The sequence below is a fragment of the Panulirus ornatus genome, chromosome 14 (genome assembly GCF_036320965.1).
Source record: "Panulirus ornatus isolate Po-2019 chromosome 14, ASM3632096v1, whole genome shotgun sequence".
Taxonomy (NCBI): domain Eukaryota; kingdom Metazoa; phylum Arthropoda; class Malacostraca; order Decapoda; family Palinuridae; genus Panulirus; species Panulirus ornatus.
Window position 1 is genome coordinate 8,872,301 of NC_092237.1, and position 15,000 is coordinate 8,887,300.

Here is a 15,000-nt window from a genome sequence, read left to right on the forward strand (position 1 = left end):
TCATTTCTCACAAGGTCATCTGTTGTGGGTGACCTTGTCTACAATCGGGAGGGAGACATACACAGACGCTGGGAGTTTGGTCGGTGGCGGAGTGGCGTTCCGTCGAACGTGTGAGCTAGCTAGGGTCGAGGCTGGAGTAGGTGTTGGTCCCTCCTCCCCTCGCTAGTCGACCACAGAGGAGGAGGAGAAGCGTAAGAGGTTTTTCGGTGTAGAGGGAGGGAGTGGGGCTGCACGCGTAAGGACACTCCGCAGGTCTGCAAGGCTGTAGGATTTTGTGGCGAAGGTCCTGAGGAGATGAGTTGGTCCTCCTGGACGGATGAAAACCATTTGTGTCCCTGTCCTGTACCTGTGGCTCTTGGCACTCGTCCCAAAATATCAGCAGTCCCGGTTCGTATCCTTCACACACGCACACCACACACGCACGCACGTGCACACACACACACACACGTGCACGCACCCCGGGCCGTCTTGTGATCATCATAATCTGTATCTGCAGGTAACATCACCTGTTTTAGTCTTCCTCCACGCCCTTGGGAGGCGGGCGCGCATGGCGCGAATTGCATGACTTGTATCGCGAATGGCATCTCCACCCCGCCATCCCTAGGAGGAGGCCAGGGTGCACCTCACCTGCTTCGTAAGGGGCGTCGCCCTCAGACGCCTACATGAGAGAAGGTCATTAAAGTAGATCATTACCTTAGGGAAGGGAAGGGAAGGTGGTGCTATGACGCTAGCGACTAATTGAGTAGATCTGTGATGCCGTCGCGTTAATTACAGTCGTGAGATCCCGACCGTGGCGATGGCTGTCTGGAGAACACGGGATACACGCCCATGCCTCGCTGGGGGGAGCTGCAGTCGTCTAACACAGGACCTTTCCCCTAAGCAGAGCGTTCTTAGCATAGCGTTCTTCGTCCTGCCGGAATATGCCGCTTCCTCTGTTGTTATTCCGTCCCTGAGAAGTACGTGGGAAAGGGAGACAAAAGAAAGCCTTGATGGTCTATGACCGGGGTCAGTCTGCCGGAGGACAGGACATGGGGAGAGACGGATGAAAGAAGGCCTTGATGGTCTATGACCGGGGTCATCTGCCGGAGGACAGGACATGGGGAGAGACGGATGAAAGAAGGCCTTGATGGTCTATGACCGGGGTCATCTGCTGGAGGACAGGACGTGGGAGAGACGAATGAAAGAAGGCCTTGATGGTCCGTGACGCAGGATGGACACGGTGGCCGGTACGGTAAGTACCACTCACGGGATGGACACGGAGGCTGGGGCAATAACCCGGCCGCTGACAGCAGCAAAATTGAGTTGGGTTATATATAGAATCCTATGAAGAGCATGAGGCTCATTGTCCACTCCAGCAGGAGAGAGTGTACTGGGTTAATGCGGTCGGTCGGTCGTGCATGTGGCCAGGATCCCTCTGACTCTCTGTCGATTTAACTGTCTGAATATCTATCTATCTATGTGTGTGTGTGTGTGTTCAGTCTCTCTCTCTCTCTCTCTCTCTCTCTCTCTCTCTCTCTCTCTCTCTCTCTCTCTCTCCCTCCATCCTCATCGAGCTGGAACAACTCACGAAGCAACCCCGGACACGAAGTTCCCGATCGTTGCGATCACCCCCCCCCCCTTCCAGCGCGCGCGCCCCGACCTCTCCCTTGCTTGCCTCAGAGCTCTCCCACTTTATATGCCGTCATGTTTCTGTCTCCGGGGGGGGGGGGGGGGGGGGGGGGGGGGTGTCTGCTGATCATAGTCTTACTTACCTCTATCACTTCCAGCAGGGCACGTCCTCCTCTTATCTCCCTCATCGGAAGGTCCAACTTAGGCACTTGGGAAGAGTTCAATGGTCTTCCTTGAGCAATTTCAATGCAGGTTTCTCGTCGGGATCGGGACCAGCCTCGGCCGGCTGGGACGCCTCCAGCTGTGCTGAACGTATAGCAGATGTTATGTCGTCGCTGTGGTGGTGTCCTTCGTGTCGTCTTCTGCTGAAACCTTAATCCCACACCAGTTCATGGCTTGCTTGATGGGTCGTGGTTCCAATGCCTGACACACATCAGAGACAGAATGTATCTGGGCTGTGGAAGTCCTTTTTTTTCTTCCCCTCCCTTTTCTTCCGAATCTCATTCCGGCCTACCTACATTATTTTTGCTGGGGATCATTCCAAACCTAATTCAACTTAGAGTCGAGCACGCCCTCATTGAAGATACATCCCATTCACCCTCACACCCGTGATGCCACACCACGAACGTCATCTTAGCAACAACTTTCCCCCTCCCACATGATGCGAGTCGTTCCTCTCTCTCTCTCTCTCTCTCTCTCTCTCTCTCTCTCTCTCTCTCTCTCTCTCTCTCTCTCTCTCTCTCTCAGAAATGGGGATATATGGAATCAGCCTCCTGATTAAGATGAAAGAAAGAAAATGCGAGATCTCCCTTCTTTTTTTTTCCATCTGTCTTCTCATCTTCCAACCTTCCTTCCCTCGTTCTTTTGTTCTCTGCCATCAGAACACTGGGGTTCAAACCGTGAAATAACGTAAACATGTGGAATATAGTCGTATCCCATTTTACAGTCGTTCCTCGAAACCCCATGTAATGAACCCCATAAATTCTGGTCCCTACAAGCTATGGGCGTTGTGTACGTGTAGAGTATTATGTATTTTTTTTGCATCTATATTATATGTAATTACTATGTTACGGGGAGGGAGTTTTACACTCGTGTTGCCCCTTCTCTTAACCTTGTGTATATGTGGATCATGTCTTTTATTCCTATGTATGCACACACACACACACACACACTAGCATATGGCAAGTACCCATATTATCGACCAGCCCTTTAGAGGAGGATGAACATCTGGGTGGACTGTGGACAGGCTGCCTCTCCCAGGAATTGAACCCCTCTGTGTGTGTGTGTGTGTGTGTGTGTGTGTGTGTGTGTGTGTGTGTGTGTGTTGTCCCGGGTGTGAAGTCGGCGTGCGTGAGTTGAGTGCATGTCTGCAGGTGCGGGAGGGAGGGTGGTATGTCGTCCAGCCAATTATGTGTAGTGCTGTGTTGTGTGTGGGAGGGAGGAGAGGAGAGGAGGAGGAGAGGAGGAGGATATATACAGCCGGGAGGGTGGTGGGTGGTGGGTGGTGAGTGGTAGTATAGGGCCAACGCCATGAAGAGATGGGGGGGTCGGTGGTTTGGGGGGGGACAAGGCCCCAAGTCAAGCCAAGCAGCCGTGACGAAAGGGAACAACATTAGAGGTTGTCTTGCGTCCTCTCTCTCTCTCTCTCTCTCTCCCTCTCTCTCTCTCTCTCTCTCTCTCTCTCTCTCTCTCTCTCTCTCTCTCTCTCTCTCCACTCCCCACACATCCAAGAGGCTATATGTATATCTTTTCTTCTCCCCAGTGAGTTGGACTTCTGCCTCCCTCCCTTCCTCCAGACTCTCGTGCTGAGGCAGTAGGGAAATTTGCACCGTATAGATAAATAGATATAGATATGTATGTGTTGTGTTGTGTGTTGTGTGTTGTGTTTGTGTGTGTGTGTGTGTGTTGTGTTGTTTGTGTGTGTGTTTGTGTTGTTTGTGTGTGTGTGTGTGTGTGTGTGTGTGTGTGTGTGTGTGTGTGTGTGTTGTGTGTGTGTGTGTTATGTGTGTACTGTTTTGTGTGTGTGTGTTTGTGTGTGGTGTGTGTTTGTGTTGTGTTGTGTGTGTGTATTGTGTTGAGTGTGTGTGTGTGTGTGTGTGTGTGTGTGTGTGTGTGTACTGTGTTGTGTGTGTGTGTGTGTGTGTGTGTGTGTGTGTGTGTGTGTGTGTGTGTGTGTGTGTAAGGCAACAGTGACAACAGGTGACACCCAGGTGGGAGGGTGGAAGGCAACGCTGACAACAGGTAATATGATTACTGGGCAGTGAGGGACTTCACTGCAGGTCCAGATTATTGGAAAAGCGAGAGGCATGATAAACGCTCTCTCTCTCTCTCTCTCTCTCTCTCTCTCTCTCTCTCTCTCTCTCTCTCTCTCTCTCTCTCTCTCTCTCTCTCTCTCTCTCTCTCTCACACACACACACACACACTGAGCTGATACCAAACACAAAGGAAACAGGTGCAAAATGGATAATACCTGGGGACAGAAATCTGTGGATGAATAGCGGAATGACATAAGAGAAAAAAGAAAGAATAATGGAACTGGATGATAGAGTAAGAAAGAAGATGTAGCAGTAATTGAAATCACGTTAAACAAAACGTATACGAATGAAGAAAAATGTTATACAGAGCATGGAATGAAATCCAGAGTCACTGTTCACGTCTGTGACCAATGCAGAAGAACAAGACAACAAAGAATGGACCTCCTGCAGCAGAGGTGCTACCCCCCTTCGTCAGCCATTAACCCTCACACCAATCCTTGCCTTCAAACCCCTGAGACATTCCCAGTCCATTCCTCCCCCTCTCCCTTGGGTTTTGTGTCACTCAGAGCCAGAACATCCAGGTTCCTTTCATCACAACACATACTAACATGTATTTCTCCTTCTTTCTCATCTTGGTTGTGTCCTCGCACATTCAGACACCCCAGCCTGAGCCTTCGAGGAGGATGAGCACCCGTCTCTTGTCTCCTTCTGGAGGAGGGTGTCCAGGCCTCCGCTCCCGACCGCCCTTTTGACCCCCATAACCCAATCAACAGCCGTGTACATCATGACCAAAATGATGTGTTCTCTCTGTGCTTACCAGCTTAACACAAGGATCTTTCTGTGCACACACACACACACACACACACACACACACACACTGAGACGTTTTAATCTGACTTAGGGTAGCAGGGAGAGCAGAGAAAGATAGATAAGAGAAATACAGTGATGAGATGGAGAGATAAGGAAGATAGAAGTAGAGATAAAAAGACACCCAGACTCTTTTGTTTACAGTTGCGTGCGCGCGTTTAGTGGTGTGGTTGTTGTGTGTCTCACGGTGAGGGGAGAGAAGGGTAAAGTGACGACAGTCACACCCCTACTGTTCCCGTCTCATGTCACCCGGAGAGAGAGAGAGAGAGAGAGAGAGAGAGAGAGAGAGAGAGAGAGAGAGAGAGAGAGAGAGAGAGAGAGAGCAGGTTCTGCCTGCCACATGCAACAGGGGAGGGTGGTGCTGGTGTGGTGGAACACCAAGAAGAAAGAATGGGTGAAATGAGGTCCCCTTTTCTCTCGTATCCTGTAAGAGGGAAAACTTTAATTAAAAAGTTTCATACGACAGAGAATACCGCTCTCTGACGTCAGAGGTCAAGCGCTTGTGGCCGTGGGGTGGTTTGAGTGGGGTCGTCCAGATGCGCGGGGTCGTGTCTTTGATTTGACCCACTAGGAAGATGGTCGTCGTCGTCGTCGCCGTATACGTCGTCTTGGCAGTTCCGTAGTCGTCGTCGTGGTCATTACGGGTCGTTGGTTTACGTCAAGGAGTTGTCATTATACGGTGACGAAGAGAGAGAGAGAGAGAGAGAGAGAGAGAGAGAGAGAGAGAGAGAGAGAGAGAGAGAGAGAGAGCCATATACTCTCCTCCAGCCGATGACACCTCGTCATACAACCATCAGGTCTCCTGTGGTCTCTGTGTCTCCCCCCTTACAGTCGGGACTTGGTTCGCGGAACGGGACAGTGCAACAGGTGTGACCAGCGGAGGGCAACAGATAGAACGTCTGTGCAGCACAAAGGACGGGACGTTGTGTATGCCTTTTTGCGCCCCGGAGCTCTGTGATCACCAAGGAAGAACGCTGTGATAATTGGACGCCAGACTCTGACGCCAGCCTCTGAATAGGCGTGTTTGGCCCATTGTCAAGCCAGAGTGCGATAGTTAGGAGAGGCCGTCATAACCAGAGCACGGTAGGTAGTTAGGAGCGACTGTCATAACCACCGCACGGTAGGTAGTTAGGAGCGACTGTCATAACCACCGCACGGTAGGTAGTTAGGAGCGACTGTCATAACCACCGCACGGTAGGTAGTTAGGAGCGACTGTCATTACCAGAGCATGGTAGGTAGTTAGGAGCGACTGTCATAACCACCGCACGGTAGGTAGTTAGGAGCGACCACAACCAGAGCACAGTAGTTAGGAGGAAGAGGGACCAACACATAATAACAGTGTAGCCAACCCCCATCAGTGGTTACATAGTACCCACAGAGCCTAGGCTCTTAACCCTGCACCACCGAGTAGCGACATGCCTTCCCTCACCCTACAGGCCAGATCTTCGGCAATCCATCCACCGTGCCATGCACACCTCGGGTGAGACAGAGGGGAGGTGGCCGTGGCATCGACGTGTCTCGCGAATATCACAATATTTCACCCCTGACGCAATAACACAGGTCTCATATTCATGTCCAGAGTGCCAGGAGCCCTTGCAATATATATATATATATATATATATATATATATATATATATATATATATATATCCTATGAATCCACGTGGAAATCAAACATGATAAGTTCCCAAGTGCACTTTCGTGTAATAATCACACATCAAATACGGGAGCTCCCAAGGTCCCCTGGAAGCCAGCCAATGGCCTTCGTATTAACGACTGGTGGGAGGACATTGTGGAGTCTGTGCAGTCACGGGCCTGGTTTATCATAAAGCTAATTGGCCTTTGACGTGGCACTGGGAAGAGAAACAGAGTCACTTGTATCTCAAGCCTTGGTCGAGAGGCGGACTTGGATGTCAGGCAGTCCTAGAGGAGGAGGAGGAAGAGAGAATACGATGACACGGCAAGTCACATTCCCTTCTTCCTTATTTACGGCCTCGGGGAAGCCATCGTTATCCAATCAGCGTACGACCAGATGCCCCCTTCTTCCTGACCCATCCCTCATCGGATGGGCAGGCAAGCCTTACCTCACGGGAGGACGAAGCTCTTGTCACAAGGAGGCGTTACGAGGCCACCGTTACGCACCAGATCCCAAACTTAAGGATGAATTTGAGTGACCGAAATCATTCGTTCACCGCGTCGTACCTCTTGGCGCCGAAGTCAGAGCCAAGCGGACGGACAATGGTAACGTGGACAGATTGACCTGTCAGAGGGTCGCTTGTGTTATTATCCATTGTGATGTATTGACACACATCTTGTGGGGGTAGGGGGATGTGTTCTGCAGCTGGGTGTCGATACTCGTCGATGAGAGAGAGAGAGAGAGAGAGAGAGAGAGAGAGAGAGAGAGAGAGAGAGAGAGAGAGAGAGAATGTGTCTAGGGTGATGGGGTTTTTGTATTGTTCGTGTGCAGGACGTGGCTTAGTCCAAGGAAAATGAACTAAAAACCAATGGGTCTCATTTGATGATTACAGAGATACAGTGAAAAGATTTTTTCAGTTTAAACACTGTCTTGAAAATACCAATTTATTTGTCATTATGTTAAACAAGAACTTTTTGATATTTTTTCCTTTTTTTGTGTGTGGGTGTCATTTTTACAGCAACAGTGCTTTTGTCAAATTATAAATGTTTGATGTTCATTGGTCAAGCCTCAGTCTGCATGTAGCTGATTCGTACCAGACTCTCGTCAGGTATAGAACTATCGTAGCAACTTCAATATGTCTATACGATTAATGTTATAGACGTACTGATATCATAAGTTTCTTTTTTTTTTCTATGTATTTCAAACACGAAAACTTGAATATGTAAGTTATTTACAACGTAAAGATAACTGGCAAATTGGTGGGCGTGAAATATGGGATTAGTTCCATAAATTCTTTAACTGATAAATTATCGTAATTTTTTTTTTTTTTTTTTTGAGGCCTGAACTCTCGTATATTTCTACCTTGCAATTAATGATTACCTGATCATTTTTTTTTTATGTGAACTCGTGTGTGTCTGTGTGTGTGTGTATGTGTGTGTGTGTGTGTGTGTGTGTGTGTCTGTGTGTGTGACAGATATTCCAATTAATGGTGGATGTTCTTAAATATATGCTAAAGTAGATCCCTTTTGTTCAGTGACACTTAGTTTACTCTTCCGTGCTGGTGGTTTGTGTATACACATATACCTTACATGGGCCTCATCCCCAGGGTACATGTATACCTTACATGGGCCTCCCACCAGGGTACGTATATACCTTACATGGGCCTCCCCTCCAGGGTACATATATACCTGACATGGACCTCCCCCAGGGTACGTATATACCTTACATGGGCCTCCCCCCAGGGTACGTATATACCTTACATGGGCCTCCCCCCAGGGTACATATATACCTTACATGGGCCTCATCCCCAGGGTACATATATACCTGACATGGGCCTCCCCCCAGGGTACATATATACCTTACATGGGCCTCCCCCCAGGGTACATATATACCTTACATGGGCCTCATCCCCCAGGATACATATATATACCTTACATAGGCCTCCCCCACGGTACACATATACCTTACATGGGCCTCCCCCCCCAGGGTACATATATACCTTACATGGGCCTCATCCCCCAGAGTACATATATACCTTACATGGGCCTCCCCCAGGGTACGTATATACCTTACATGGGCCTCCCCCCAGGGTACGTATATACCTTACATGGGCCTCCCCCCAGGGTACATATATACCTTACATGGGCCTCATCCCCAGGGTACATATATACCTGACATGGGCCTCCCCCCAGGGTACATATATACCTTACATGGGCCTCCCCCCAGGGTACATATATACCTTACATGGGCCTCATCCCCCAGGATACATATATATACCTTACATAGGCCTCCCCCACGGTACATATATACCTTACATGGGCCTCCCCCCCCCCAGGGTACATATATACCTTACATGGGCCTCCCCCAGGGTACATATATACCTTACATGGGCCTCATCCCCCAGAGTACATATATACCTTACATGGGCCTCATCTCCAGGATACATATATATACCTTACATGGGCCTCCCCCTAGGGTACATATATACCTTACATAGGCCTCCTCCCCCACGGTACATATATATACCTTACATAGGCCTCTCCCCCACGGTACATATATACCTTACATGGGCCTCCCCCCCCCCCCCCCCCAGGGTAAGTATATTACCCCACGATCGCACAATACAACCCGGATGTTGTTGTTGTTGAGGGGGGGGGGGGGAGAACAGTCGTCGTTAACCGAGTTATTAGCAAGGTAATGTTTGGAGTTGGGTGGATGGTAATGGTGGCCGCCCTGTTTGATGAGGGCTATGAGGGTAGTAGGTATGAGGATGCCTCACGCTCTCATCCTCATAGCTTTGGCTAATTGGTTCATACCCTCCTCTTCTCCCTTTCCCCTCCCCCTTCTTTCCCCTTGGCTAGAGCGACGACCCGATTCAAGGTTCGAGGGGAAAGCATCAGGATCGTGCTATCTGAAAGAAGAAAAATGTATTAATCCAGTTAATTATGACACATTTCAAGTGCTTCAAATAACTCGTGAATCCGTACGTCAAAAAAGTAATTCAAAATTATGTTTTTTTCATTCATCTTTTTTTTTTTATTATTAGAGATACGTACTGCCCAGGCCAGCTCTCAGGTTCCAAAAGCCTGGCCTCTTGAATATTTCATTCGGGTGCCATTATTAATCTTGCTGTTTTTAATTATTTATCATCCCACTCGAGGTAATGATTTCATCTCGCGAAATAAACAAGATGTTTCTTTGTTGTTCATCCCCGAGCTACAGTGTGTGGGTGTGTGTTCGCTGAGGATCTGGGTCGTCAGCATCATGCAGCAACAGCTTCGGCGAACCCCAGGGAAGACGACGCTGCTTCTGTCGTTGATCTATTTCTTCCACGGTGGTCGTGGCTGGTCGCGCCTGAGTCGTGGTGCTCTCGTCGTAGTAGCTCTCCCTGCCGCCAGGGTGTGTGTGTGTGGTGATGGTGGTAAGGGGAGGATGTGTTTGAGTGGTAATTTCATCATAACAGTTAACACATCAAGGGCTCGGCCGGCCAAGACCGACCGACCCCCACGCCTCCTCCCTCTCTCTCTGGTAGGGACCTTAATTTGGTGGTATTGGACGTTCTGGCGGAGGTAATTTCTCCTGACGGGGAATATGCGTGGAGGTGAATATTATGGACGGGCGGGCGAGGTTATAAAGGTGGGGAGTGAGGCGTCCAGGTCGGTCAGTGTCTCCCGGGGTTGATGTATCGGCTAAGGGGAGGACCAGGGGTTTCGAGCGTGTTGTGTCGCAAGGGCAGCGGCTGCTGACGTCGCTGCAGAGAGGTGGGGACAGGGCGTTAAATGAGGGTTGGATGCGAGGGATGACGGAGGCTAGGAGGTTGTCGGGGCGGCGGCGGCCGTGGCTAGGAGGGATGGGGTGGCTGTGAGTAGGAGTGGTAAAAGGGAAGGATGGCACGAGGCTAAATGAGGTGAAGGAAGGACACATAAGATTCTACCTGGGAGACCAGAAGTGGAGGCTGCAGTTCACTCCTCCGGAGCAGTTCACACTGTCGGCCCGCCCGGCAGTGACTTTGTCAAGTAGTAACTTGAACGTAGCAGTTCCCTGCGGTGGATAGACTGTGTAGGGAGCGTCATATTACCAGATGGCCAGTTTCCACCACAATACCAGTCTCACAATTTTGGGGATGGTATGATAAGCAGTTGTGTGGCCGAATACCAACAGTTTTGACTGGATGACGAGTTTGTCTTGTTTACTCCTCACTGCTCTCTCTCTCTCTCTCTCTCTCTCTCTCTCTCTCTCTCTCTCTCTCTCTCTCTCTCTCTCTCTCTCTCTCTCTCTCACACACACACTCCTGTCGTTTCTATCTTCTTCTTCTACTCGGTCCAAGTAGGTCCTTCAGTATCTATTTACGGATGAGATCGGCTACAGCGTCTTGCTAATACATTCTACATTCTCGCTTCACTTTCGCACTCATTATTTCACTTCGCACGAGAAAGGGGTCTTGTTTGTTTTCGTGTCACACGAGAGGCGGTTGAGCTGTGATCACCTGCTGCGAACAGAAGTTGTGATGAAGGACGGGAACTTCTGGAGGAACGCTTGTCTGTCAGGAAACTTCGCGCCGAAGTTGAAGTTTCGAGATGTGGCAGAGAGGCAAATTACCGTGGTTTCCCCTCCACTCCATTTTCTATTTTCAGGCCCGAGGCCATTAGACTCTGCACAGCAGAAATCTGAAGGTAGCTATCAACTCTTATTTTTTTTTGTTTTGGTTTACCTCGTTTTACCGTGGTGCGCGGGTGTTCAACGAAGTGGAGAATAAGGACCGAGATGCGATGCTCTTCTGCGTTGTACAGTAGACCTTCTTTGCGTTAACACAGTAGTAGTAGTAGTAATAGTCGTAGTCGCTGAGTAATTGAAGAATGAAGAAAATGTATCATCTCCACGTAGCTCATCCTGACTCACAGCTCCGCGCACCGTGCTGTGTCGTCCCATTCAAAAAGTTATCTTAGAACCTAATTATAAGTTGTGTATAAGTTACGAAAGTATGATCTAATTATCTTTATGCCTCATTATATATATATATATATATATATATATATATATATATATATATATATATATATATATATATATATATATATATATATATATTCCTGATGTATAGTAAATATAATCATTCATAAATACTTTTCATCTACTAATATACTATGGAATTCATTTCATTATATTGCCATTGATTTTTTTAGCATTTTTTCTTTTTTGTAAAGCTGTGCGTTATGAATGCCATAGTTTTGCATATACTTTGAAAAACATGTGCACTGTCTATTCCAAAGAGCAGTTTTTGAAGGCGATGGGCCGTGTACACACACAGGGGAGAGCCTGTGTGGTAGAAGACTTTACCTCAACACCTGAGGAAGGTGTTGAGGATCGGGCTGGTGTATGGATGGGCACACGGTGGCTCTGAGCTGACAGTCTTTGAATGACCCTGGCCAGTTTTTGATAGAGCCTCACCCCCTTCTGCCTGCAGACCCAACCCACCCCAGGAATCACACTCACCTCTCTCTCTCTCTCTCTCTCTCTCTCTCTCTCTCTCTCTCTCTCTCTCTCTCTCTCTCTCTCTCTCTCTCTCTCGTACTGTGTTCCTTAAAGAACACTCTGGGTCCTCACGGCGTAAGGCTGTCTCCTCAAGTTGTCTGAGGATGTCCCAGCCCCGACTTGTACAATTGAAAAACCGTCGGTGTTCAGGTGAGATCAGTCCTTTATACCCCCTCACCACCACCCTCACCGCCACCCTCACCGCCACCTTCACCACCACCTTCACCACCACTTCTCTGGCCATGTGGTAGTTGATAGCGACCAGTGATGAGAAGTCTCTTCTTCGCGAATACTTCAGTAAGCTTGGGGTGGTGTGAGGGGGAAGGTGTCTTCTGGCGTGTAACACGACTGGGGCTGTGAGATTCCAAGCTCAGGTCACGGTGCGTTACTACGCCTGGGCCGGAGACAGCGTACAACACCACCCAGGTGCTGTTGCCTTAAGATCTCTCGGTCACCAGGCATCATCATCTTTGCTTCATGACGCCGCCTACAGTCATCGCCGCGTTTCTCAACGATGCGTGCGTGAGCGAGGCTTCACTCCACCGTGTTGGCGTTAAGTTGACGAAGCGCGTAAATATATGTTCGTGAACTCGGGGTTTTTGTTTACTACGCCTTAAATTGTCGAGGGGCCTCCCGCGCTGGTTCACTCACACGATTTGTCATACTGTCGCGCCCGACACCCGCTCCTATGTTTTTATGTTACGCGCTCATTTCCTCTTGTTTCACCACAAGTCCGCTGGATTACGAGTGCATTGTCCTGTTTTTCCCCCCCTTACATGACAGACGCCCCGGTGAAGCACCGGGTGTTTTCTGCTGAGAGAGAAAGAGACAAAGAGACTTCTCAGTGATGCAGTAGAAACCAAGATAAAGATGCTTGAGTGAAGAACAGACTCCTCCTTCCCTTGGACCTCAGCCACGTCGCTCAAGTCCACAGCTGACGAAGAACAGGTGATAAAGAGGGTAAGAGAGAAACATTACCTGCTTCCTCTAACCCAGACAAAGAGGGCAAAAGAACATTACCTCAGACCTCCACACCCAGCTACAGCCTCAGCCCTAAGTCGCTGACGTTACCGGTCCTGCTTGCGTGCGGGCTGGAAATCGAGTCATCGTTGGTAGATGGACGTTGTAAACCAGCCTCGCCTCGCCTCTCCGCCTCCCCACCACCCTCACCCTCACGTTTCCCGGAGACAACCCCCTGACCCTTCCCAGACGCTTCCGCCAACACGCAGCCAAATAAAGTCATGTTTCATAAGCTTTATCCTCTTGTTTTTTTGCCGATAGTATTCCTCCTTTGTTACTTGAAGGAAGGACATGCAGTGCATCTGTGAGGGAAACACTGAGAGAAATGTATTGGGGTTTTTTTTTGGTAGGGAGTGAAAAATCGGGATCGATATTGGCCGAAGATGGACGTAACTCAATTTTGCCGTGAGGAGCCAAGTTCGTAAGTTGGAGCGATTTCGGAAGTTACCGAAGGAGATGTTTTCGAACTCATCCTAGGTTACTCTCGAGGTATGGCGGTTGACCTGCTTGCTGTACCCCAACACAACACTGGCAGGGTCCGTCTCATGGGCCCTTGGTGGCTTGCTAGGTCAGGTGTCCTGTGGTCATAGGTCATGGCCCTTGGTGATAGATCAGTGAGGTCAGCGAAGCCCTCATGTTCCCCCCTCCTCCTCCTCCTCCCTCCTCCTCTTCCTCCTCCTCCTTCGTGAGTGCTTGAAGTCTTTTTACGAGTCATGTAAACGAAGAGGAAGCACACTTGACGAAGAGGCTGGGAGGAATTTTGTGGAAGTCCAGATGTGATATTTTAAGTTCTCGACGCTGGCCATTGTGGCACTCACTTGTGTATACTTTATAAGTAAAGTTGTGTGTGTGTGTTTGTGTGTGTGTGTGTGTGTGTGTGTGTGTGTACACGGTACACCCCCGTCACCGAAGGAATTTCATAAAGGCCTGCGGTGAAGGGGAGGGAGAGGGAGGGGAAAACTTGGCCACTGCGGGAAATAACGTATGGGGGAGGAGGGGGAGGGGAGGGGAGGGGGGGGGGGAGTTTTGACTGCTGTTGCTGGTGACATCTAACACACACCCCCCAACCCCCTCCCCCCACCCCCCCACCCCCCACCCCCTCACCACCACCACCCCCCCATCACCACCACCCAACACCACCACCATCCAATATCTGTCAGGCCTAATTAACCTTTGAATATGTTGGTGGGGTGTTAGTGGCTTTTGCTCTCTCTCTCTCTCTCTCTCTCTCTCTCTCTCTCTCTCTCTCTCTCTCTCTCTCTCTCTCTCTATCTATCTATCTATCTATCTATCTATCTATCTATCTATGTATCCCTCCTCTCCTATCCCGCAGGCGGCTGGTGGAGCGGGTGGAGGCCATGAAGTCGCGCGTCCAGGGCAATGGCAACAACAGCTGCATCCTCTGTGGGGAGGGCCTCTCCATGCTCAGGGCTTCGAGCCTCATCTGCGTCGACTGCTCAAAGGTAGACCCAAAACCTCCCCCCCCCTCACCTCACCTCACCTCACGCCGCCCAGGTACACATTCGAAATGTAACATGAATAAAGGATTGTAATTATATGTCATCGAGATTTTAAGATGCTATTTCATTGCTCTTTTTGATGCTATTTTATTATTCTTTTTTTTATCTATTCTTAACTGTTTTTTTTTATCTATTGCTATGGGTTTTTTTTGAATTATTGAGATGCTTTTTTATTATTTTTTTTTATCTATTGTTAACTGTGTTTTTTTGAATTATTGAAGTACTATTTTATTGTCTTTTTTATCTATTGCTATGGTTTTTTTTTTTTAATTATTGAGATGCTTTTTTATTATTTTTTTATCTATTGTTAACTGGTTTTTTTAATTATTGAGATACTATTTTATTGTCTTTTTTATCTATTGTTAACTGTGTTTATTTTGAATTATTGAAATACTATTTTATGTCTTTTTTATCTATTGTTAATTGTGTTTTTTTTAATTATTGAGATACTGTTTTATTATCTTTTTTATCTATTGTTAACTGTGTTTTTTTTGAATTATTGAAATACTATTTTATGTCTTTTTTATCTATTGTTAATTGTGTTTTTTAATTATTGAGATAC

The 15,000-nt window shown here is 48.4% G+C and overlaps 1 protein-coding gene across 1 annotated transcript in view; it reads left to right on the top strand.

Moving 5' to 3' along the window:
- Positions 1–14,708, top strand: part of LOC139753284 (rab effector Noc2-like) — a 46,219-nt gene extending 31,511 nt beyond the window's left edge. The window contains exon 3 of the mRNA XM_071669563.1: positions 14,252–14,708. Within this exon, the coding sequence (XP_071525664.1) occupies positions 14,252–14,471 (220 nt within the window). The 3' untranslated portion in view covers positions 14,472–14,708. The remainder of the gene's footprint in view (positions 1–14,251) is intronic.
- The last annotated feature ends 292 nt before the right edge of the window (positions 14,709–15,000 follow it).